At 44.9% G+C, this 24295-nt stretch overlaps 1 protein-coding gene and 1 non-coding gene across 9 annotated transcripts in view; both read left to right on the top strand.

The window, feature by feature from the left end:
- hdac10 (histone deacetylase 10) overlaps positions 1-24295 on the top strand; it is an 81888-nt gene that overhangs the window by 47922 nt on the left and 9671 nt on the right. For 6 of the 8 annotated variants that reach the window (XM_072471413.1, XM_072471418.1, XM_072471417.1 and 3 more), the window contains 7 exons: positions 2813-2919; positions 3607-3674; positions 8350-8629; positions 9729-9819; positions 13506-13588; positions 16372-16428; positions 18228-18309. In XM_072471413.1, the coding sequence (XP_072327514.1) occupies positions 2813-2919; positions 3607-3674; positions 8350-8629; positions 9729-9819; positions 13506-13588; positions 16372-16428; positions 18228-18309 (768 nt within the window). The remainder of the gene's footprint in view (positions 1-2812; positions 2920-3606; positions 3675-8349; positions 8630-9728; positions 9820-13505; positions 13589-16371; positions 16429-18227; positions 18310-24295) is intronic. The other 2 variants (XM_072471415.1, XM_072471416.1) reach the window with 2 other exon arrangements.
- Positions 12837-13052, top strand: LOC140388670 (small nucleolar RNA SNORA73 family). The gene has a single exon (XR_011934242.1). It is a non-coding gene; the product is annotated as a small nucleolar RNA SNORA73 family (small nucleolar RNA).

Here is a 24295-nt window from a genome sequence, read left to right as displayed (position 1 = left end):
GGAGATTGGGCGGGGGCGGGAATCGGGCCGCGCCGGTTGGCGGGACCCCCCGCTCAATTCTCCGGCCCGGATGGGCCGAAGTCCCGCCCAGAAATTGCCTGTCCCGCCGGCGTAAATCAAAGCTGGTATTTACCGGCGGGACCAGGCGGCGTGGGCGGGCTCCGGTCCTGGGCGCGGGGCGATCTGGCCCCAGGGGGTGCCCCCACGGTGGCCTGGCCTGCGATCAGGGCCCACCGATCCGCGGGCGGGCCTGTGCCGTGGGGGCACTCTTTCCCTTCCGCCTCCGCCACGGCCTCCACCATAACGGAGGCGGAAGAGACTCTCCCCACTGCGCATGCGCGGGAAACTGTCGGCGCCCGCTGACGCTCCCGCGCATGCGCCGCATTTCCGCGCCAGCTGGCAAGGCACCAAACGCCATTTCCGCCAGCTGGTGGGGCGGAAATCCCTCCAGCGCCGGCCTAGCCCCTCAATGTTGGGGCTCGGCCCCCAAAGATGCGGAGCATTCCGCACCTTTGGGCTGGCGCGATGCCGTCTGATTGGCGCCGTTTTTGGCGCCAGTCGACGGACATCGCGCCGTTGGGGGAGAATTTCACCCATGGTTTCCTACTGACATTACAAATAAACTTCAGAAAAGCATAAATGTGTATTAAGTTTGATCCCACTTTTTTTGTTTCTTCCTAAACGCTGTGAAATTACAGTTCATTTATTGCCCGTCCCTAATTTCCCTTGAACTGAGTGGCTTGCCAGGCCATTTCAGAGGGCATTTGAGTCATCCACATTGCTGTGGATTTACTATTCGGCAGATTGAATTTTTTTAAAATGTTGTTAGCACTTTCTATACAAGGAAATATCAAATTTGTTCTTGAAGAACGTCACTCTCATTTAAATTTTTCATTGGATTAAAAACCAGTTTATTAAATGCAATAAACTGATATTCAGTTTATTAAATGCAATAAACTGCTATTCTTTTAAAATAAGTGGTGTTCCCACCCTCATTCCTATTTCCCTGCAGTTCCCTGTGCTGTGCATTACTGGTTTGGAAGAATATATAACAGCTCCTTTTGCTGTTTAACAATGTTGCTGTTTATAACCAACCGCAGAAAATTGCAAAGTGTTTTCCTTTTTCCCCAAGGAACCAATGGAGCAACCATTGATACAGAAATTCTGTGGTACATCAACTCCCCATGTTTTTGTCTTGCATGAAGTATAGTACCATACTAACTGATGAGTCTACATCTTTTGTATCTTCTAAATTGGGGATTGAAGAACATAATGTTATGAAATTTGCTGTTCTATTATAATATATATTTTACAATATTGTCTGCACACATATTTTGAAATCTTACTATCTCATGAACCTTTGTGAATTATCTTTCTTTATTCTACAAAGGCTGAAAAAATACATTTTGTCTTGCACTCATCAGAACTGTTGTAAGAATGCCAATGTCACGGGGATCAACAGCTTTATACTGTATGAGAAAATGTGTTAATTGGCTGGCAAGTGGACTCTGATGAAGCTGCTGGCTTAAAATTCAAACAATGCATGTTAGTAAACTGTCAGTCACCATCGATTAGCCCATTCTCTATGACAACACTATTACAATTCTGGAGCTGACCCCAACTTGCCGCTAAGATACTGGGCAGACACCCCAATATTTTATTTTAATTTTGTAAGACTGTGAGGAAAGGCTATCTCGCTCCAGGAGTGATTGCATGCAAAATAGGGTTATGAAAGCAAACTTTATTACGAACACAGTATTAAAATATCTTTAACGTTGCACAAGAAAATAGCTTATAATTACCCATTAAACAATGCTAATCAATCCAGTGGCACAATAACCCTTATTTCCACTTAAACAACAAAACCATCTCAGAGCCCAATCCACTTGTAAATATAGTTTGCAGTCAGGAATACTTACTGTATAAGATGTCTTGAATACTCCACTTTGAGAAAGAGAGATCTTTTTGAGACTGCTTTAAAGAAAGAGACCTGACTGCCTGTCAGAATAATGCAGAATATCTGGCTATATTTCTTCAGAAACTGGTTTTTGGCTTGCCTTCCACCCACAGACTGACTCTGACCCTCAACACCTGACTGCTACAACCTCTGGCCCCTTCCATTAACTACATCTCACTAAACTGAATGCAATGTCTCTAATCTTCTACTCCGCAGGGAACCCTCTGAATATAAATAGAAGTCCATTAGCCCTAACTTTTCCGATGCTCTAATTGCACCTCTGGCTCCAATAAAAACAAGCTGTCTTACAAACCAGGATTTAAAAAGCACTACTGCAGCAGTTATGCACACATTAATGCTTACTGCACCGAATAGATATAATACAATATCACTGAAACTGCTACATTCATCACAATACATCTACCACTCAGAATTCTCTTGCCAACTAATCAGCATTCACACGCAATATAAAATTGATGTTCCCCTTGACATTAGTGTTCTTGTGATTGTCTTGAGGAGTGCAAGATGAAAAGCTTTAACAAAATGTATTTTTTCAGCAGTACTCAACTTCTGTCTACCAAATGCTTATTTAAATACAGTACCCTAATTTGTACTGGAGGCTTTTTTTTAACTATAAGGAAGAGCTACAGAGAAATAAAACAAATTTGACCTGACTTTCAAAATGCTTTATATTTTTTTCCATTAATGAAAATTTAGTCGCATTTACTTGGATGATATTGAATGGCTTGAGGCGGTGGTTAGTGATCTTTGAGAGATTTTCCATTTCGTACATAGCCTGCCAAGTCCATATATATTCTTCATGAGTCCTTATAACTTCAATAAATTTATTTTTAGGGAGGATACAATTTGCGTTCCCTTTCAGAATCTGTCTGCATGACTGCCCGGGTATTACTGGGAGACCCTGTGCCTCCATTGGTTGGGGAAATGGTGCCATGCACAAGGTATTTAGTCAGTCATTATATTATTGTTTCTATTTCTGTCCAATTTTAACAAATACCTTGTGGAGAACAAAGAAAGATAAATGAGCAAAAGTTAATTGAATTATTGTAAACTTTCCATGTTATATTTTTGGTGATCATTTTACATGAACAGCCGGGTTTTGTATACTTAATTGTATTTGGGCCTTAACTGTTATGACTTGTAAATAAAGCAAAATATTTTAAAGAAGAAACTAAATTGCCTATGGGGGAAATCACACACTGCATTCAAGTAGGTTTTAGTTCTTCATCCTAAAGGATTTCTCCCAATTTCAATAAAAAGAGCACTACATTTTCAAACAATATTTTAAGGGAATTTCACAAAGTACATTAATGATTTGGTACTAATAAAATTGAGCACTTTTATTTCTGTATATATGATTCTGATGGAACTAATGTCACAAGATGAAATAATTGGATATAGTTCAAAGTTGAGAAGTAAGTGAGGAAAGACTTTAAAAATGAGGCGGACAGCCAGCTCAAGGCAGTGGGTGTCCCTATAGAGTTTAGTAGTATCTGCAATGTGGTTGCTAATATAACTTATATTTACATTAAGTCTAGGAGATGAGGTGACAGTGAATAGTAGTCACCAGTACATGAAATATTGAAGTGTACAGTAAAAATGTTTTTTTAATCTTTTTGTTCCAAAAGTGCCATTGAATCTATTCAGAACGCGAGAGCTGTACATCAGCCGTACTGGAATGTTTTAAAGAATCAAGGTAAATGTTTTTCATAATCTTGTGTAAAATTTTTTGATTTTAAAATAGACTTATTTAGGGTTGTATTGGGTGAAATATGCAGTGATTGTCGGTTACTCTCCTGGTCAGTATAATCACCTGATGCAGAATAAAACTGTCCTTACTCTGCTTCAACAAATATGCAGTAATTCCAACTAATGGCTAGCAGCCTTTGTTGCATTTCTTTTTTCCAGTTCTAGAAATCTTTCAAATCCGAAGCTAAATTTCCTGCCTGCCCAGGCAAAAAAAATAGCGATAAAATCCACCCTCTGAGGATTGTGTTCTGCGTTATTGCCAAATTTAAGCCATGACTCATAATTTTAGGGAACTCAGTTGACTCCAGATTTTCTTTGATGTTGAGCTCTTGTGTCGTACTGAGAGGAGATGATTTCATCCCATTAATTTGCATTGGACTCAAACCTGCATTATTGTATTATATTTTATATAGAAAAATAGAATTTTCAAAAAATATGATTAAGCATTCAACATATATGCTTAGCAACAATAATTGTAATTAAAAAAAAATAAATAAATTTAGAGTACCCAATTCATTTTTTCCAATTAAGGGACAATTTAGATTGGCCAATCCACCTACCTTGCACATCTTTGGGTTGAGGGGACGAAACCTACGCAAACACGGGGAGAATGTGCAAACTCCACTCAGACAGTGACCCAGAGCCGGGATCGAACCTGGGACCTCGGCGCCGTGAGGCAGCAATGCTTACCACTGCGCCACTGTATTGCCCTGATAATTGTAATGTTTAATAGATTATAGGTAAATCGAGTGCCAAATTACCCAGTTTACAATTCTATATCATGTCAGTTGCCTAAAGCTGTCAATGCCTGACGTATTTAAATGAAAGTAAAGTCACCATAGTCCCAGATTACCATAGGCTGCTTTCCGCTTTGAGAGGGAGAGCTGACTGGTGGTGATTTTACCTGAGGATCATCTTAGGCGAGGGACAAGGCTGAGCTGGTGGGGCCTCAGCCGGTACAGGAATATAAAATATATTTTGTATTCAAATATCAAATGATTAAATGTGGTTCTATGACTTTTATCTCATCAGAGAACAAGAAACCATGTTAAACTTGTATAAGACACTATTCGGCCTCGGCTGGAGTCTTGCTTTCAGTCTTGGGCGCCACACTTAGGAAAGATGTGAATGAGTTAAATTGGCTTTAGAAAAGATTCACAGGAATGGTTTCAGGGATCAGGAACTTCAATTATGAAGATAGATTAGAGAAGTTGGGACTGTTTTCCTTGGAAAAGAGAAGGCTGAGAGGAGATTTGATAGAGGTCTTCAAAATCATGAGTGGTCTGGGCAAAAGTGGATAGGGAGAAAATGTTCTACTCATGAAAGGATCGAGACTGAGAGGACACAGATTTAAAGTAATGGCAAAAGAAACAAAAGTGAAACGAGGAAAATCATTTTCACGCGAGTGGCTAGGGTTTGGAATGGACTGCCTGACAGTGTGGTGAAGGCAGGTTTAATCGACGTATTCAAAAGGGAATTAGACTGTTAACTGAAATAGAAATCTGTGCAGGATTCCAGGGAGAAGGCAGGGGAATGGCACCAGATTAATTGCTGATTTGGACAATCTGCACACAGACCATGGCCGATGGATCAAATGGCAGCCGCCTCGTGTAATAATGCTGTGATTCTGTAAGACAGTGACATTTTGTGAATTTAATTTTAAATGATTTTGAATATTTCCTATGTCTCTCTATTAATGGTTCTAATGTGTTGCCACTGCTCACCATGTTCCTCTCTTGTTCATCCTGAGTTGCAAATATGCCATCTGCACATTCATCCTTCTCACTATTAGTATTAAAATTCAGTGAGCTTTCCCATGAGTTCTGTTTTTCTTTCCTTCTACTATGATTCTATGATCTCCAGGGTTTTTAAAACCAGGATTGGCATCTGCAGCACGGTAGCATAGTGGTTAGCACAGTTGCTTCACAGCTCCAGGGTCCCAGGTTCAATTCCCGGCTTGGGTCACTGTCTGTGTGGAGTCTGCACGTTCTCCCCATGTGTGCATGGGTTTCCTCCGGGTGCTCCAGTTTCCTCCCACAGTCCAAAGATTTGCAGGTTAGGTGGATTGGCCATTCTAAATTGCCCTTAGTGTCCAAAAAAGGTTAGGTTGGGTTATGGGGATAGGGTGGAGGCGTGGGGCTTAAGCAGGGTGCTGTTTCCAAGGTCCGGTGCAGACTCGATGGGCTGAATGGCCTCCTTCTGCACTGTAAATTCTATGATTAATTTACTGATTTACCTCATTGTTATTGGAAAGTAACAAATGTGACATCTTTGTTCAAAAAAGGGTGAAAGGATATTCCTAATCATGACAGGCTGGTCGGTTTGACATCAGTGGTAGGTAAGGTTTTAGAAATAATAGTCAAGAAGAAATTTAGCAGGGACTTGGAGAAGTTTGAGTTAATTTAAGGAGACCCAGCATGGATTTGTAAAAGGAATATTATTTTTGGGTACTTTTTGATGCAGTAACAGGGAAGGTTCATACTTTTAGGGATTTTAAGAAAGTGTTTGACAAAGTTCCACATAAAAGGCTGGTTAACAAGTTTGAGACTCGTGGAATAGGAAATCACTTTTGGCTTAATTGGCTTAAGGACAGAAAATAGCGATGTGTCCGCGTAAATAGTGTTTCAGGCTCTAGGACGATCAATAGTTATGTTCCCCAAGCCAGCATTACTGCTTTTTTGATATGCCTCAGACACTGGAATACAGAGCAAAATTTGCCGATTAACCCAGCTTCTTAATTTTTATGGGGAATGTGAGCATTGCTGGCAAGGTAAGCATTTGTTGCCACCAAATTGCCCTTGAGAAGATGGTGGTAAGCTGCCACCTTGAATCACACTGCATTCCACCTGGTGTAGGTATACCCGCAGTGCTAATGGGGAAGCAGTTCCAGGTTTTTGACCCAGTAACAGTGAAGGAATGACATATAGTTCCAAGTAAAAATGGTGTGTGACTTGGAGGGGAACTTGCAGGTCATGGTGTTCCCATGCGTTAACTGTCCTTGCCCTTCTTGGTTGTAGAGGTTGTGGGTTTAGAAGGCGCCGTTGAAGGGTGCTAGGTGAGTTGCTATAGTACATCTTGTATTTGAAGTGTAGCAAACCAATCGACCAATACCAAAATGTATAATACCAATCAACAAGACATAGGCCAGCAGAATGGGCAGAAAAGTGGCAGATGCAATTTAATATAAAGAAGTGTAAAGTGATGTATTTTGGCAGAAGTGTTTGGGAGACAATACTGACCCAATGGCATGGTTCCAAGGTGAATGAGGGACAGCGGAACCTTAAGAGTCATGTCCACAGATCTTTGAGAGAGTAGTTAGCAAACATGGGCTATTGGGCTTCATAAGTAAGGAAACATAGTACATAGCCAAAAAGTTATGCTAAACCTTTTTATAAAATTCTGGTTCAGCCACAGCTCGACTATTGCCTCCAGTTCTGGTCCCCACTTTAGGAAGGATGTGAATTGCCTTGAGACAGTGTGAAGGAGATTCGTTCCAGGGATAAGAAAATTTAGCTATGTTTATTTTGAGAAAAGGAAGTTGAAGGGACATCTGATTGAGGTTTACAACAATATGATGGTTTTTCTTTTTGTTTACCTTGTGTAAACATGTTCCATTAGCTATGGTACACGGATAAAGAGGGAAGCACAGGTTATCAGTTTTGGACAAGAGTTGCATAAGGAATGTGAGAAAGAACTACAGCAAGTGGCAACCTAGAACTTGCTACCTAGGAGATTGGTGGAAATAATTAATGACTTCAAAAGGAAATTGGATCAGCACTTGAGGAAAATCAATTTGCCGGGCTACTGGGATACAATGGGGTAATGGAACTGACTGGATTGCTCTACAAAGAGCCAGCATGGACTGGGTGGGCTGAATGGTCTCCTTCTGTGGTGTGATGAGTCTGTACTATTCTTTTCATCTTTGGCAGTGCCTGCAGTATGGGACTTGACCTTTAATCTGGTAAACTGAAATAATTCATAAAAAATCAGCTTTAAATGCACACACAGTAAAATGGGGAGCTCATGTGCCTTGTTTTGGGAAGGGGTGGAAAATGTGCCCAGGAACTCTTCTCAGCTCCCTTTGATTATTCCACAGTCAGAGATCTTCCTCCAGAAAGGGTAGTGATTGTTGAATGTAGACACCCAGATATGAATGGGAATAATTTAGAATGGACATTTACTTCTGAAATGGACCATCCTCATTGTCTCTGTAGCAGCACTAGATACAAGGGACATCCGTATGTTACTTTTGCCTGATGTTCCCATGATAAGTAGGAAGAGGAAATATTTAAAACATCTACTCCCTAAGGGAGTACAATCAATCGTGTAAAAACCTGATTTATTTTCTTTGGCTGTGGAGGTAGATTGATTCTGTACTTGAAGGTGTCTGAACCGGACTTTTATGATTATACTGAATCCAGAAGGTCAGTCAGATTGAGTTCTGATGCACAAGGTCATGCCCTGCAGTGAAAATGGGAAATTTTGTCTTAGGTCTTAAATGCGTACTGGTACTTAGTTCACGAAATAATGGCTTGTTTAATTAAATTTGGAGGTGGGATGAAAGTGGAAGACTAATTGATGTGCACTATTGACCAGTGTTCTACTTTTCAAAATTTCTTAAGACTGTGCCTTTATTAAAGACCCAAGCACCATTGGTATTGAAGAAGATGGTTCTCAATCAAGTACAGCTACAACTGCAGAAGAGAAGGAAGTGACAACGGTCTTTACTGTGAGCCAAGGTTTTGATGAGTTTATGGATTCCCACATGAAGAAGGTTCTAGTGTTGACTCCCCGTGTCAGAACTGCAGTCAGTGGATGTGGAGAAAAGCTAACAATATTGGATCAATGCCTTCAAGTAGAAAAGAAGAAAATCACCATGGAAGAAGTTGGCATTCTCATCAGGTTTGACTGAATTGATTCTCCCCATGTCTGCGTGGGTCTCACTCCCACAACCCAAAGATGTGCAAGGTAGGTGGATCGGCCATGCTAAATTGACCCTTAATTGGAAAAATTTTAAAAAACGATTGTATTGTGGAGGTTGTTATGGCACCCTAGGCTAGTGCGCGGTCAATTCCAGTCAATCCAACCAACTTCCCCCAAAATCAGTTCCTAAGATTCACTCGGCGACGACGTGTCTCGTTTCTCTTCTCCAAAATACAAAACCTAGAAACGCACTGTCCAGGCAAGCACTCTTCTGCTTAAAGCCACATTCTGATTATGGGTTCCCGGACCAAATAAAAGAAAAGAAATGGGACCAAAGGAAAGAAACATGAAGAACTCTTACAAGGCACAGTTCATGGGTAATCTAGAGAGATTGGGGGAAACCAAAATGGATAAGAACTGGAAAGGGAGGTAATCTGGGAGAGTATACGGCAGGATTGCCACCAGGTTAAATGATCCCTGCTGGAAATGGAATGGAGTTCTCATTATTTGTGTTCACTAAGAATGACGACTCCAAAGCAGATGCTGGAAATTGAGTAGAAATGGTATTCTGGTAAGAATTTCAGGAGAGTCGAGGGAAAATAAAGTTACTGAGATAGTGCAAAATAGAAGTAGAAATTTTAAAAATCAGAACTTTGTTGTTTACTATTTCTGTAGGTTGGAGTGGAGATGAACATAAAATGATGGGAGTGCATCCAAAAACAATTTAAACAGCCTTGGCTGAGAAGTTTGAAAGTTATCTGATAGCCACAACATTTCAGAAAGTCAGTAGTATAATTTAGGAATTGCACACGTCTTAGCTTGGCATCTTTAGTTGAAAAAATGGACAGTTATCAATTATAAAGAAAATAATTTGAGAATGTTTAAAATAGGGTAATGGCTGGGGGAGTAACATGTTACTAACTTCAAACACAACCTGGGTTGAGAAATTCTAACTTCATGAAGTGATAATGCAGCCTGCACAAGGTATCCTAGGTGATATATGGGATGATGCTGCCTTTGAACTTCTGTCATTATGTCAGCATGAGGTTGACCTTGAATGTTCTGAATTTTTCTCCAGTGGTGGTGACTGTGCCGAGCTGAAGGATGAATATCTTTTATTGTCCCTGGGAAAAATATTTCCACTGATCGATAAAATCATGAAAAGGGAGGTAGGTGAAACTTGTGCTTTGTTGTGATAGCCTAAATTTCTCACTATGCAGTCATACTGTGGCAAGATGAGCAATTGCAAATGATCTTGTGAAGGGAACAAATGACCCTTCCTCATACCATGCTTTGTGTTCTGAATAGTGGTGAGTTTAGCACCAACAGTTGGGCAATGTAATTACATTTTAAGTGTTTGCGTGCTTGCAAATGTAATTATAAATTTCTTGTTTTGGATTAAAGAGAACTTTGATGGTGGTGATTTAGCAAGAATTCATGGCAGGGCAGCCCAGTAGCATTGTGGATAGCACAATTGCTTCACAGCTCCAGGGTCCCAGGTTCGATTCCGGCTTGTGTCACTGTCTGTGCGGAGTCTGCACATCCTCCCCGTGTGTGCGTGGGTTTCCTCCGGGTGCTCCGGTTTCCTCCCACAGTCCAAAGATGTGCAGGTTAGGTGGATTGGCCATGATAAATTGCCCTTAGTGTCCAAAATTGCCCTTAGTGTTGGGTGGGGTTACTGGGTTATGGGGATAGGGTGGAGGTGTTGACCTTGGGTAGGGTGATCTTTCCAAGTGCCGGTGCAAACTCGATGGGCCGAATGGCCTCCTTCTGCATTGTAAATTCTATGATAATCTATGATATAATTGGGGGGAGGAAAATTGGGAGATGGAACACAAATTTTCCAAAAGTTTTCTGCAGTCCTAACTGCTAGAGGGGGAACTGCTTATTTTCTGCACCCTTTAGTGAAAGAGCAAAACTGACCTCTGCTTTGTGCGAACAGAGGAAAAGATTGTTTTGGATCATATTGCTTTCCCCAAGATTTGACATTTTCCTATGATGTGACTTCATAATATTTAATTATGCTTGTGTTTGCAAATTAGGCTTCACTATTAACTGAAGTACTCCAGAATGTAATATATGTTTTTAGATTTTACATTATGCAGCAATAGCTACAAAACAAGATGCCAGTATTATATTGTGGAATGTTGCAGCCTTCCATCTTGTAAGATGATGGTTTGCACCGTGGTGGCCAACTCTGTTAAACGTTGCCTGGTGTGGCTCAAGGACCCCACTCTGGCCTGGCACTGTCTGCCACATTTGTTGCAGAGGACAATGTGGGCTAAGAAGGTAGACAATTTGCTGGCCTCTGTTCCTCTGGACCCACCATCTCAACCAGCTGGTTTTTCCATTTCTGCTCGCCCCTTCCAATACCTTTCAAACAGACAGCCCCCAGAGGTCATGGTGAGCCACCGGTGACTGCCCAGTTGCCCGTTTCAGTATCTGTCGTCCTCATATCTCACTTACAGGTGCCATTCTAGTGGAGATATGGACTTTCATGTAAGTTTCAGGGATTTCGAAGTATAAAGCCCTAAGTTCTGAATTCTTAATTTCTAACGGTGGGGTCCTCAGTTGCACTTGACCTCACAAGGTATAGATAACTAGTATTTATAAATTGAGTAGAATTTACTAAGCAAGATTCTACATATACTTTGCAAAAACAGTGAAGACAACATAGATGATTTGTAGGGTTCCTTAAGGCCTTCCAGCACAAGCGATGCCTTTCTTCATTTGTCACTGATGTAACATCATTTTGAACTGTCTCTCAGAAGAATCGTGCTAAAGAAGCCATGGTAAAACTGTGCCAATAAGTTTCATTTTAAAACTTTTATCCCTACTTCTGATTGTTCCTCATCCCTTAGTTGGGAATAGTCCAAATTACTCCCTCTCATTGGCTTAGGGCGAGATTCATCTGATGTCCCCAGTCCCATCTCTGTAACTAGAGTCATGTGGACTGAAGACAAATATCCATACCTTATTCCCTGGTGACACAGAGGTACTTTCCAGTGTGAACAAATGATACATCCTTGTGGATAGGGATTGTAACCGATGTAAATGGCTAAAGGGGGACCATGACCAAAGCAGGAGGGAGGGCAATAATTGCCTGTAAATATATGTGCTGATTTCTGCTGGTCTTTGACTTCCAACCATGATGTCAGGAAATAACCCTACGTCTCCACCCTATCCCCGTAACCCAGTAAACCCACCTCACCTTTTTGGACACTAAGGACAATTTATCATGGCCAATACACCTAACCTGCACATCTTTGGACTGTGGGAGGAAACTGGAGCATCAGAAGGAAACCCATGCACACACGGGGAGAACGTGCAGACTCCGCACAGACAATGACCCAAGCCGGGAATCGAACATGGGACCCTGGAGCTGTGAAGCAACTGTGCTACCGTGCTGCCCATAACAAATGCAACTCCCTGAATTCAGACTCTTTTTGGTACCTCAAATGAAATCATCAACAGTTGCTCACAAACAGTTGCCTGAACTACAAATTGTCTCACTAGCAGAAATTGAAACTGAACTGTTTAAAAAATGGTCAAGATACAATCCATCAGTGTCGCTTCAATCCAGCATAAACCCCCCAAAATTAGCCGTATTATCAAAATCTTAACCCCAAGAGGTTGGGACCCAGTGGCCATTTCACCATACTGCAGGTCTTCAAGTAGATGGATTCCGCTGTCATCTACTCGATGAACGTGGCCAAGCCAAACCAAGCGCCATTGACTTAGCAGTGAGTGTATTCTGATAGAATTTGGTCGAGTGGTCTATTTACATACCAGAACTGAGGGGAAACTATTTAGCCTTGCTCGCCCGAAATCCAAGACAAAGGTGTATCAAGTCCTCATTAGAGAGTTGAACTACACTGACGATGCTGCACTAACACTCCAAACTGAGGAACACTTGCAGCGGCAAATGGACAGCCCCTTTCATACCTATGAAGAGTTTGGTTTAACCTTCAGCAACAGGAAGATGCATAACTTTGTCCAGGAAATTACTGCCACCCCGGCATTGACAATGCTGGAGGTTGTTGATGGTTTCACACTCTTTTTGTGCACCCCATCACTAACAGCTGTGCTTTCAACTGTTTAGGCCTAAGCTCTGGAATTCACGCCCTAATGCTCTCCAGCTCTCTACCTCCCAATTTAGGATGCTCCCTAAAAGCTTCTCTTTGCTCCAACATGGGCATCCGGCAAGGTTGCTCTTGTCCGGCTCTGTCCTTGTGGCATATGGGAGCGTAGTCCTTTGTGTCTATGACGTACAGTCCCGTTCCATGACGTTGGAGAGAAAGTGTGTCCCCGGCTTTAAGTTGGTGAGGACGGCACCCTGTATATTCCTAGACCTTCTCAGTGTGTATAGTGACTGAGGAGATAAACCATGCAGGGTACAGTTGCTTGTGAAAAAGAGCATGGTGGAAGATTGGGGATGGGTGTGTTTAAGGGTGTGGGGATGGGTTTGGGAACAAGGTGATCTAACTCTGGAGTGATCGGTGGTTGAAGATCTATCTATCTGATTTGTTTTGAAAAATAAATTTTAAAAATGTTTTTAAAAAGCTTCTCTTTGACCACACATATGGTCACCAGGTCCAATATTTCCATATGGGCTCGATATCAAACTTTGGCTGGTGATGCTTCACTTCATTGAAGGCACTATATAAGCACAAGCTGTAACAAATAAAAATTGTGCTGGTTTTTGAGAATTATATTGTACGTCAACATCCATTTAAGTGACATGTAATAGTTTACATGTCACTTCCTTTGTCGAAGCAAGTTCCAGTAAACATCTAATTGCAAACGTATGACAATTATTGAAATGATTTAATAATCTTTGTTTCCTATTACATAGGTTAGAAATGGCATTGCGGTATCTTCTACATTGTCATCTGGTGCCTTTGCAGCACGTTACAGTACAACAGTTAGAGCAAGCAGGTATATCAATGTTAAACTGATTTTTTAAATTTTCTCTTTGTCAATTTTCATCTCTTGGTGCCTGCTCTCATTAAATCTATACACTTCCATGGGATCACCTGTTCTCGCGCATCTCACTCAGGTGGTAAATGTTTGTAGGCCGAGTCTAAATTTGACCTGGCATTTACACAGGTGCTTCCAGCAAGAAATTTTTAATAGCAATCTGGAACACTTTCATGGGCATTCTCCCCTGTCTAATTTAGTGACATGTGCTAACTGTGGTTCCCTGTAAAGCCACTCCTGTTGAGATCAGCTAAATTAACTCAGACTACAGATCATTCATTGCAATGTCACAGATACTGGCAAAGGAGATGGAGATAATGTGCTTGTGCATTGACCAGAGTCATTTTTCTGCTAATCGTGGATTTTTTGACTGGCAATCAGAATGAAAGGAAGCATGAAAAAGGTCACGCTGGGTAAGGCCATCTCTTTAGGTCAAAAGCTCCTCTATTGTGACATGTGATTGTATTCAGAATACTCCCAATGGTTTTTGAAAATTCTTCCAGGTAAAATGATTGACGTAAACTTCTGTCACTCTTTGAATGAAGAAGTTCTTCAAGTTTAATTTCACAATTTTCTGGGAACGTCTTCTGGCCTTTAAACTTGGTCCAATTGATGGTACACCTTGACTATCTATCATTTCATACCCTAATAGGTTTTCTAATCTTTTCTTTTTAACTCACCCCATTTATCTTTGCGCACATTCTTGTAGTTCTTTCTGAACCCCTTCAAAAAACTATATATCTTTTATTGTGTACAGTACGAGGTCTTACAACACCAGGTTAAAGTCCAACAGGTTTGTTTCAAACACTAGCTTTCGGAGCGCTGCTCCTTCCTCAGGTGAATGAAGAGGTATGTTCCAGAAACACATATATAGACAAATTCAAAGATGCCAAACTTAATGTCAGTGTCTATATGCGCGATCTTCCTGGAGATCCTCTCCACTTTGAGCCGGCAGTTTGTGGTGTCGATGGTAGCCATGATGTGGAGATGCCGGCGTTGGACTGGGGTGAGCACAGTACAAAGTCTTACAACACCAGGTTAAAGTCCAACAGGTTAGTTTCGATGTCACTAGCTTTCGGAGCAGCGCATCTCCACATCATTTATTGTGTGATAGTGATGTGATTTAAAAAAAAATTTAGAGTACCCAATTCATTTTTCCTAATTAAGGGACAATTTAGCATGGCCAATCCACTAGCCTCCACATCTTTGGGTTGTGGGGGCGTAACTCACGCAAACACAGGGAAAATGTGCAAACTCCCCACGGACAGTGACCCAGAATCATAGAATCATAGAATTTACAGTGCAGAAGGAGGCCAGTCGGCCCATCGAGTCTGCACCGGCTCTTGGAAAGAGTGCCCTACCCAAGCCCACACCTCCACCCTATCACCATAACGCAGTAACCCCACCCAAACCTTTTGGACACTAAGGGCAATTTATCATGGCCAATCCATATAACCTGCACATCTTTGGACTGTGGGAGGAAACCGGAGCACCCGGTGGAAACCCACGCACACACGGGGAGGATGTGCAGACTCTGCACAGACAGTGACCCAAGCCGGGAATCGAACCTGGGTCCCTGGAGTTGTGAAGCAACTGTGCTAACCACTGTGCTGACGTGCTGTCCCAGAGCCGGGATCGAACCTGGACCTCGGCGCCGTGAGGCACCAGAGCTAACCCACTGCGCCACCGTGCTGCCTTGATAGTGATGTGATGAATGTAGGGATTTCAAATGTGTTGTATTCTAGGTATTTGCTGAAGTAAAGGTTAAAAGCCTCTCTTAGTGTGTGTGTGTGTAACTGCTGCAATCATGTTTTAAAAGAAATCCTAGTTTGAAAGGCAAGTATATTTTGAAAACCAGGGGTGCAATTAAACCATCATAAAATACTTTGGCTCATGCAGTTTTGTTTGGATTAAATGTCAGTATCTATATGCGCGATGTGGATTCTCTGGAGTTAATTAGATTTCAGCTTGCTAAGATGATGCTGTTGCTTGGTGGAACAAAGGCATTGGGGCATTTTGCAGAAAGTAGTTGAGTTGTGAGCTAAGTTAACTAGATGTCAAGCTTGCTCTCAATGTAGGTCAGTCAAAAGCAATTAACAGTCTTTAAAGCAGTGCAGACTTGTTTGAGAACAAGGGAGTTGAAGCCAGCTGAAACCGCTTCTGAAGAAATATAGCCATAGTTTCTACATGGTTCGGGCAGGATTCGGGTCTTGTCCTTAAAAAATCTCCCCTTCTCAAAGAACTTCTCTGCAAAGCAGGTATTCCTCTGTGCTAATGGTTTAACAGTGGATTGTGAGCTAAAATGTTTTTTCTAGTTGTTTGAGTGGGAATAAAGATAGTGTCGTAGTCACTGTATTTAGTAGTATTACTTAAGGGGTAATTGCAAATTATTTTCTGGTGTGCTGCTAAAGATATTTGAATACTGTGTTAGTAAAGATGTTTGTTTTAATACAGCATATCCCTATTTCTTTGTGTAATCATTCTTGAAGCGAGATATCCTTTCCTTACAGTCATATAAAATTAAAATAAATTATTGGGGTACCCCAGCCACAGGGTCTGATCTGGAATCATAATAGTGACAAAAGGGAATAATATATTCAAAATGTGATGAGGCCTGTTCACTGTAGTCAAAACATAACTTTTACTGTCTGTCGTACTATTACTGTTTCAATTACTGTTAGAACATTGAAAATGCCTTGTCTACTGATGCTGTAAATTTACATTTGATTTTCCCTTTTAAGAGTTTTACTTCTGCTGCTTGGGGAAACTGATATTCCAACTGACGTTAAAGAGGATGAGTAAGTTCTTGTTACCATAAATAAAACTTATATGATAGTTGCTACAGTCCTAGAGGACAACAGGTTGCTCTCCCCTTTTGAGAGAGAGCTGACTGATGGTGATTTAACCTGAGGGCCATCAGACCTCTGAGGGGCAAGCTTGAGAAGGTGGGGCCTTCATGAATAACTTCAGCTGGCACAGGAATTGAACCCGCGCTGTTGCCGTCACTCTGCATCTCAAACCATATTTTTATAAATAAATTTCTATATAAAATATTGCTATTTTAAAACTTTCATTTAGTTTGAAAATCTCTCAGAATGAATGTTTCCTTCTTTGGGACTTGTAAAATTTGAAAAAGATGATTCAAGCTCTTCCCTGAGTACTTTAATGAGGAGGAAAACTATACAGATAAGGACATTTTCATCCACAATTGGTGAATTGTAGGTCCTCGGCCAAGGTGATGATGGTAGCAGCAGCACCGTAACGGTATTAAAATTGGCTTTAGTGCAAGGTTAGAGAGGAGAAAATTCTGCTCTTGCTGACAAGCAGTGTTCACAGGATAGAGGTGCAAATGTGCCATCAAATAAAGATGGGATTGGCTGTTATGCTGTCTAGATCAGACAGCCTGTTGATCTGTATGAATAATGGCAGCAGAAAAGAACCAAAGAAAGGCCGGTTCTGGTCAATGAAAGTATTTCCCATCAACTAGTTCATGCCCTGAGCAGAGAAGTCAAGGGGGAAAGTAATGTCCTTTTTAAAAAGGGCACCATGAGGTGACATTCATTTAGTTGAGTTATTATCATTCTATTTTTAGAAATACCGTGGGCAGCACGGTAGCCTTGTGGTTAGCACAATTGCTTCACAGCTCCAGGGTCCCAGGTTCGATTCCAGCTTGGGTCACTGTCTGTGCGGAGTCTGCACATCCTCCCCGTGTGTGCGTGGGTTTCCTCCAGGTGCTCCGGTTTCCTCCCACAGTCCAAAGATGTGCAGATTAGGTGGATTGGCCATGATAAATTGCCCTTAGTGTCCAAAATTGCCCTTAGTGTTGGGTGGGGTTGCTGGGTTATGGGGATAGGGTGATGGTGTTGACTTTGGGTAGGGTGCTCTTTCCAAGAGCTGGTGCAGACTCGATGGGCCGAATGGCCTCCTTCTGCACTGTAAATTCTATGATAATCTATGATGATTTTGTAGCTGATTTTTATTTATATTTTTCCAAAATGTCCTCTTTTGTTGAAGCCTTCTGGCACCTTAGCCTCATTACCATTTGCAATGAGTGAGCTTCAGTTGCAGCAGGCTATTTGTAGGAGGCATGGCAACAACCTAAAGCCTGAAGCCAACACACAGACACGCTCAAACAGAAGGTACTCTGCAGCAATCAGGAGCCAAAATTATGGCTTATTTTTCTCCTACCTATGCAGGCCATTTGTTTCCTAAACACATTTAGGACCTTGTTTGTATGAATTAGCATTTTAATAATGGGCAGTCTTTATTCTCATCAATGATCCATAGAGGACACTGATTAAAATTTGTTTCCGACTCCCCAACAAAGGGAAAAACTGTTGTATAAAAATATCAAGAGGAGACTTGCGAACGTATGTGGCTCCCATGGGTTTATCTTGGAAATTGGCAAATCTAACAGATATTTCAGATCCATGCCCTGTCTACTCAAAGTGATAGATGATGAATCTTGTAAATTGAAATATTGTATAAAAATTTTTTTTTAAAAAGCTGACCTGGTAGGCTTCAGCTAGTTATGATGTCAATTGTTGCATATTCAAAAAGTGCAATATTTTAACATCTTTTGAAATGTATTTTTCAGAAAAATCTTAGTGGTGCAGGTTTATGGGAACCAAGTAGAGAAGAAGCAAAGCAAGTACTACATTCCAATTTCCTGGAAAAAGGTGTGTGTAGTTGAAATTAATATTTAGTACTTCACTACTGGACAGTTTAGAATTGCCTCATGCACTTGGAAAAACCATTTACCCTAATCAGATTACAGTTCAGGGGTTTAGGAATAACAACATGTTAACACGAGGAAGACTACATGGTTCTTGCACAAAAATACTTGTGCTTGAACCACCCACCCCATTGTAGTTTGCACAAACCTATATTGTAGTCCACATCTCCAGGATCTCGTTGGGAGATCAATTCTTGGAAATTTGCAGACTTCCTCCTAAGAGATATCCAGGAAAATGGCAGTAAATCTAGATCCATTTCCTTGGCAAGATGTGAATATCCGCAGAGGATCTGCAAGATTCAACTCCCGGAACTAGACATTTGTTGAGATGGTGAAATCAATTTAAAGCTACATTGTTGGCAATAATTGAGCCGACCAGAATCCTTCAATCAGCAGGGATACAGAGATGTACTCTGCAATGTTCTCATACACCTACAGAGAACTGGAAATGAGAGTCACTCTGGAGGGAAAAAAGGCTAGGAAGGTGATGACCAATTAGATCAAAGCTGTACAAAGAAGATTAATGGGAGTTCTTTTATGACTACCTTGTGTTGCTTCCTAATGTCACTTAAAACAAGATATTGATATCCCGGTATTTTACCTGTCACCAAGCAAGTCAGAACTGCAACATTGTTTCCATTGTGTGCTCAGATACTCCCTAAATGATCATGCTTTGTGCACAATGATTGAAGTAGTTTCTTTTTTTTTTTTAAATAATTTTTATTAAGGTTTTCATAAAATATCAATAACAAAATGAAAAAGGAACCCAACAGGGTTAAGTACAAAACACGGTCTAGAAAAGCAACCCTCCCTCCCCTTTGCCCCCCTGTACATAAATAATAAATTAACATTAATACCCCGACTTAACACAACTGGTATATACGCCCCCCTGGACCCTCCAGTCTAAATAGCAGAAACAGAAATAAAGAACCCCCCCCTCCCCGAGTTGCTGCTGCCATTGACCAATGTCTACCGTTCTGCCAGGAAGTCTAAGAATGGTTGCCACCGCCTAAAGAACCCTTGTACCGACCCTCTCGAGGCGAATTTCACCCTCTCAAATTTAATGAACCCCGTCATATCGTTGATCCAGGATTCCACGCTTGGGGGCCTCGCATCCTTCCACTGAAGAAGAATCCTTCGCCGGGCTACCAGGGACGCAAAGGCCAGAATACCTGTCCTCACCCCCAAAAAACCGGCTCATCCTTGTCCCGGTCATGTGTGCCCTGTGCAGCACCTTAAACTGTATGAGGTTGAGCCTCGCACACGATGAGGAAGAGTTCACCCTCCCTAGGGCCTCTGCCCACGTCCCTTCCTCAATCACCTCTCCCAACTCCTCCTCCCATTTACCTTTCACCTCCACCACCGAGGCCTCCTCCTCCTCCTGCATCACTTGGTAAGTTTCCGAGATCTTCCCAACTCCCCCCCCCCCCCCCCCCCCCCGAGAGCACCCTGTCCTGTACTGTGTATGGCAGTAGCCGCGGGAATTCCACCACCCGCCGTGTGGCAAACGCCCTTACCTGTAAGTACCTGAAGGTGTTCCCCGGGGGGGAGCCCGTACTTCTCCTCCAGCTCACCCAGGCTCGCGAACTTCCCGTCCACAAACAGGTCCCCCAACTTTCGTATCCCTGCCCTGTGCCACCCCGAGAACCCTCCACCTGTTCTCCCTGGGGCGAACTGGTGGTTCCCCCGTGTTGGGGTCCACGCCGAGGCCCCAACTTTCCCCCCCTATGCCGCCTCCACTGCCCCCAGATTTTGAGGGCAACCGCCACCACCGGGCTCGTGGTATATCTCCTTGGAGGGAGCGGCCCAGACCCGTACCCACACAAGACGCCATCTCCAGCCTCTTCCATGCAGACCCCTCCCCCTCCATCACCCACTTGCGCACCATCGTCGCATTAGCGGCCCAGTTGTACCCACAGAGGTTGGGCAGCGCCAGTCCCCCCTTATCTCTACTCCGCTCCAGGAACACCCTTCTCACCCTCGGGGTCCCTCGCGCCCACACAAACCCCATTATACTCCTGTTCACCCGCCTAAAAAAAGCCTTTGGGATAAACACGGGGAGGCACCGGAACAGGAACAAAAACCTTGGGAGCACCGTCATTTTGATTGACTGCACCCTACCCGCCAAGGACAGCGGCAACACGTCCCACCTCTTGAACTCCTCCTCCATTTGCTCCATCAGCCTTGTAAAATTAAGCCTATGCAGGGCCCCCCAGCTCCTGGCCACCTGGACCCCCAAATACCTGAAGCTCCTCTCCGCCCTTTTTAGTGGGAGCTCGTAAATCCCCCTATCCTGGTCCCCTGGGTGAACCACGAACAGCTCGCTCTTCCCCATGTTGAGCTTGTACCCTGAAAAGTCCCCGAATTCCCTAAGATTCCTCATTACCTCCGGCATTCCCCCCACCGGGTCCGCCACATATCGCAGCAGGTCGTCCGCATAGAGCGACACCCTATGCTCCTCCCCACCCCGCACCAACCCCCTCCAGTTCCTTGACTCCCTCAGTGCCATAGCCAGGGGTTCAATCGCCAGTGCGAAGAGCAGGGGGGGGGGGACAGGGGGGACCCCTGACTCGTCCCTCGGTGCAACCGAAAGTACTCGGACCTCCTCCTGTTTGTGGCCACACTCGCCATCGGGACCTCATACAACAGCCTAACCCACCTGACAAACCTCGCCCCAAACCCGAACCTCCTCAGCACCTCCCACAGGTACCCCCACTCTACCCTAGCGAAGGCTTTCTCAGCGTCCATCGCCACCACTATCTCCACCTCCCCCTCCCTCGCCGGCACCATGATAACGTTCAAAAGCCTCCGCACATTCGCGTTCAATTGCCTCCCCTTCACAAACCCCGCCTGGTTTTCATGGATGATCTGCGGCACACAATCCTCGTGGCTAAGACCTTCGCCAGCACCTTGGCATCTACATTTAGCAACGAAATCAGTCTGTAAGAACCACACTGCAGGGGATCCTTGTCCCGCTTCAGGATCAAGGAGATCAGTGCCCGGGACATCGTCGGGGGCAAAGCCCCCCCTCCCTTGCCTCATTGAAGGTCCTGACTAGCAACGGGACCAACAGGTCCATATATTTTTTTATAAAATTCGACTTTGGTCAGCTCCTCCAGCCCAATCAGGGCCCCCAATCCCGCCACCAGTCCCTCTTCCACCTTTGGAAACCTCAGTTGGTCCAGGAAGGGGCCCATCCCTCCCTCCTCCGGTGGGGGCTCGGATCGGTACAATTCCTCGTAAAAGTCCCTGAAGACCCCATTGATGCCAACCCCACTCTGCACCACACTCCCTCCCCTGTCCTTAACTCCCCCGATCTCCCTAGCTGCGTCCCGCTTCCGAAGCTGATGCGCAGCATCCGGCTTGCCTTTTCCCCATACTCGTAAATCGTCCCCTGGGCCTTCCTCCACTGCACCTCCGCCTTCCTGGTGGTCACCAAGTCGAATTTGGCCTGAAGGCTGCGCCTCTTCCTCAACAATCCTTCCACGGGCACTTCCGCATACCTCCTGTCTACCCTCACCATCTCCCCCACCAGCCTCTCCCTCTCTTCCCGCTCCCTCCGCTCCTTGTGGGCCCTAATGGAGTTCAGCTCTCCCCTCACCACCGCCTTCAGCGCCTCCCATACCATCCCCACTCAGACCTCCCCGTTGTCATTGGTCTCCAAGTACCTCTCTATACTTCCTCGGACCTGCTCGCTCACCACCTCGTCTGCCAACAGCCCCACCTCCAAGCGCCACAGCGGGCGCTGGTCCCTCTCCTCCCCCATCTCCAAGTCCACCCAATGCGGGGCGTGGTCCGAAATGGCTATTGCCGAATACTCAGTATCCTCTACTCTCACTATCAGCGCCCTACTCAAAATGAAAAAGTCGATTCGGGAATAAGCCTTATAGACATGTGAGAAGAATGAAAATTCCCTAGCCCCCGGCCTTGCAAATCTCCAAGGGTCCACCCCTCCCATTTGGTCCATAAACCCCCTCAGCACTCTAGCCGCCGCCGGCTTCCTACCCATCCTAGACCTGGAGCGATCCAGTGCCGGATCCAGCACCGTGTTAAAGTCTCCCTCCATTATCAGGCCCCCCACTTCCAAGTCTGGCATCCGACCCAATATACGCCGCATAAAACCCGCATCGTCCCAATTCGGGGCATACACATTGACCAGTACCACCCTCTCTCCCTGCAACTTACCACTTACCATTCCGTACCTACCGCCATTATTTGCCACAATGCTCAACGCCTCGAATGACACTTTCTTTACCACCAAGATCGCCACCCCTCGATTTTTGGCATCCAGCCCCGAGTGAAACGCCTGACCTACCCACCCTTTCCTCAATCTTACCTGGTCTGCCCCCTTCAGGTGCGCGAACACGTGGGCCCGCTTAACCGGCTCATTCAGTCTCCTTACATTCCAGGTTATCAGCCGGATCAGGGGGCTACCCGCCCCCCTACCCCGTCGACTAGCCATAACCCCTCCTCGGCCAGCCACGCGCCCGCACCCCACACCCGGCCTGTTCCCCACAGCGGCATACCCCAGTCTCGACCCCCCCCCTCTATTTGCTCCAGCTCCCCCTTGACCATAGCAGCAGCAACTCGATTCTCTTCCCCCCCCCCCCACCCCCGGTGCGGTGCTAGGACCCACCCGAGCTGATTTACTCCCCCCATTGCACTTCCGCAAGTCAGCTGACTCCTGCTGACCCCGGCCACTCCCGCCTCTCCTTCGACTCCTCCCATTGTGTGACACACCCTCCTCTCCCATTCCCCATCCATAGGCTCTCCCCCTTCCATTCTAAGCACGGGAAACAACCCTCGCTTCCCCGGCCCTGCCCCGCCACCTCTGACGCAGCTCCTTTTACAGGCCCAGTCCCCTCACCCCTGACTTGGGCCTCCCCTTCCCCCGCGGAGCCCCATCTCACCGCTGGCCACCACCCCTGTTCCGTTTACCTACCCCCCTCCAAGAGCCCCCCCGACCAACCCAACCAAAACAGTGCCCAACCCGCCCCAACCACCCCCACCGACCCGAAAGAGAAAAACACAGAGAAAAAGAAATCAGGAGCAAAGCAAAGACCCCGCCCCCCCCATCCAAAAAACGTATTAAAAATTATTTTAACATACCAACCGCAGTCCCCAAACGCCCATCCCGACCCTCAATCTGTGTCCAACTTCTCGGCCTGAACAAAGGCCCACGCCTGCTCCGGAGACTCATAATAATGGTGCCGGTCCTTGTAGGTGACCCACAGCCGCGCCGGCTGCAACATGCCAAACCTCACCCCCTTCCTGTGCAGCACCGCCTTCACTTGATTGTACCCGGCCCCCCTCTTCGCCACCCCCGCACTCCAGTCCTGGTATATTCGAACCTCCGCGTTCTCCCACCTGCTGCTCCTCTCCTTCTTGGCCCACCTGAGCACACACTCCCGATCGACGAACCAGTGGAACCTCACCAGCACCGCCTGCGGAGACTCGTTAGCCTTAGGCCTCCTCGCCAGCCCTCTATGGGCCCTTTCCAGCTCCAGGTGCCCCTGGAAGGACCCCGCTCCCAACAGCGAGTTCAACATGGTGACCACATAGGCCCCCACGTCCGGCCCCTCCAGCCCCTCCGGGAGGCCCAGAATCCGCAGATTCTTCCACCTCGACCGATTCTCCATCTCCTCGAACCGCTCCTGCCATTTCTTATGGAGCGCCTTTACCGCCAGGCCTAAGATCTCGTCCTCGTTGTCGGAGATCTTTTGTCGAGCCTCGCGGATCGCCACCCCCTGGGCCGTCTGTGTCTCCAGCAGCTTATCAATAGAAGCCTTCATCGGCTCAAGCAGGTCCGCTTTAATCTCTCTGAAGCAGCGCTGGATACCCTCCTGCTGCTCCTCCGCCCACTGCATCCACGCTGCCTGGTCTCTGCCCGCCGCCATTTTGTTCTTCTTCCCTCGTACCTTCTTCGGGTC

Source organism: Scyliorhinus torazame, chromosome 13, assembly GCF_047496885.1.
Source record: "Scyliorhinus torazame isolate Kashiwa2021f chromosome 13, sScyTor2.1, whole genome shotgun sequence".
Taxonomy (NCBI): domain Eukaryota; kingdom Metazoa; phylum Chordata; class Chondrichthyes; order Carcharhiniformes; family Scyliorhinidae; genus Scyliorhinus; species Scyliorhinus torazame.
The sequence above is the reverse complement of the archived record's forward strand: the minus strand, read 5'-3'. Positions and strand labels throughout refer to the sequence as shown.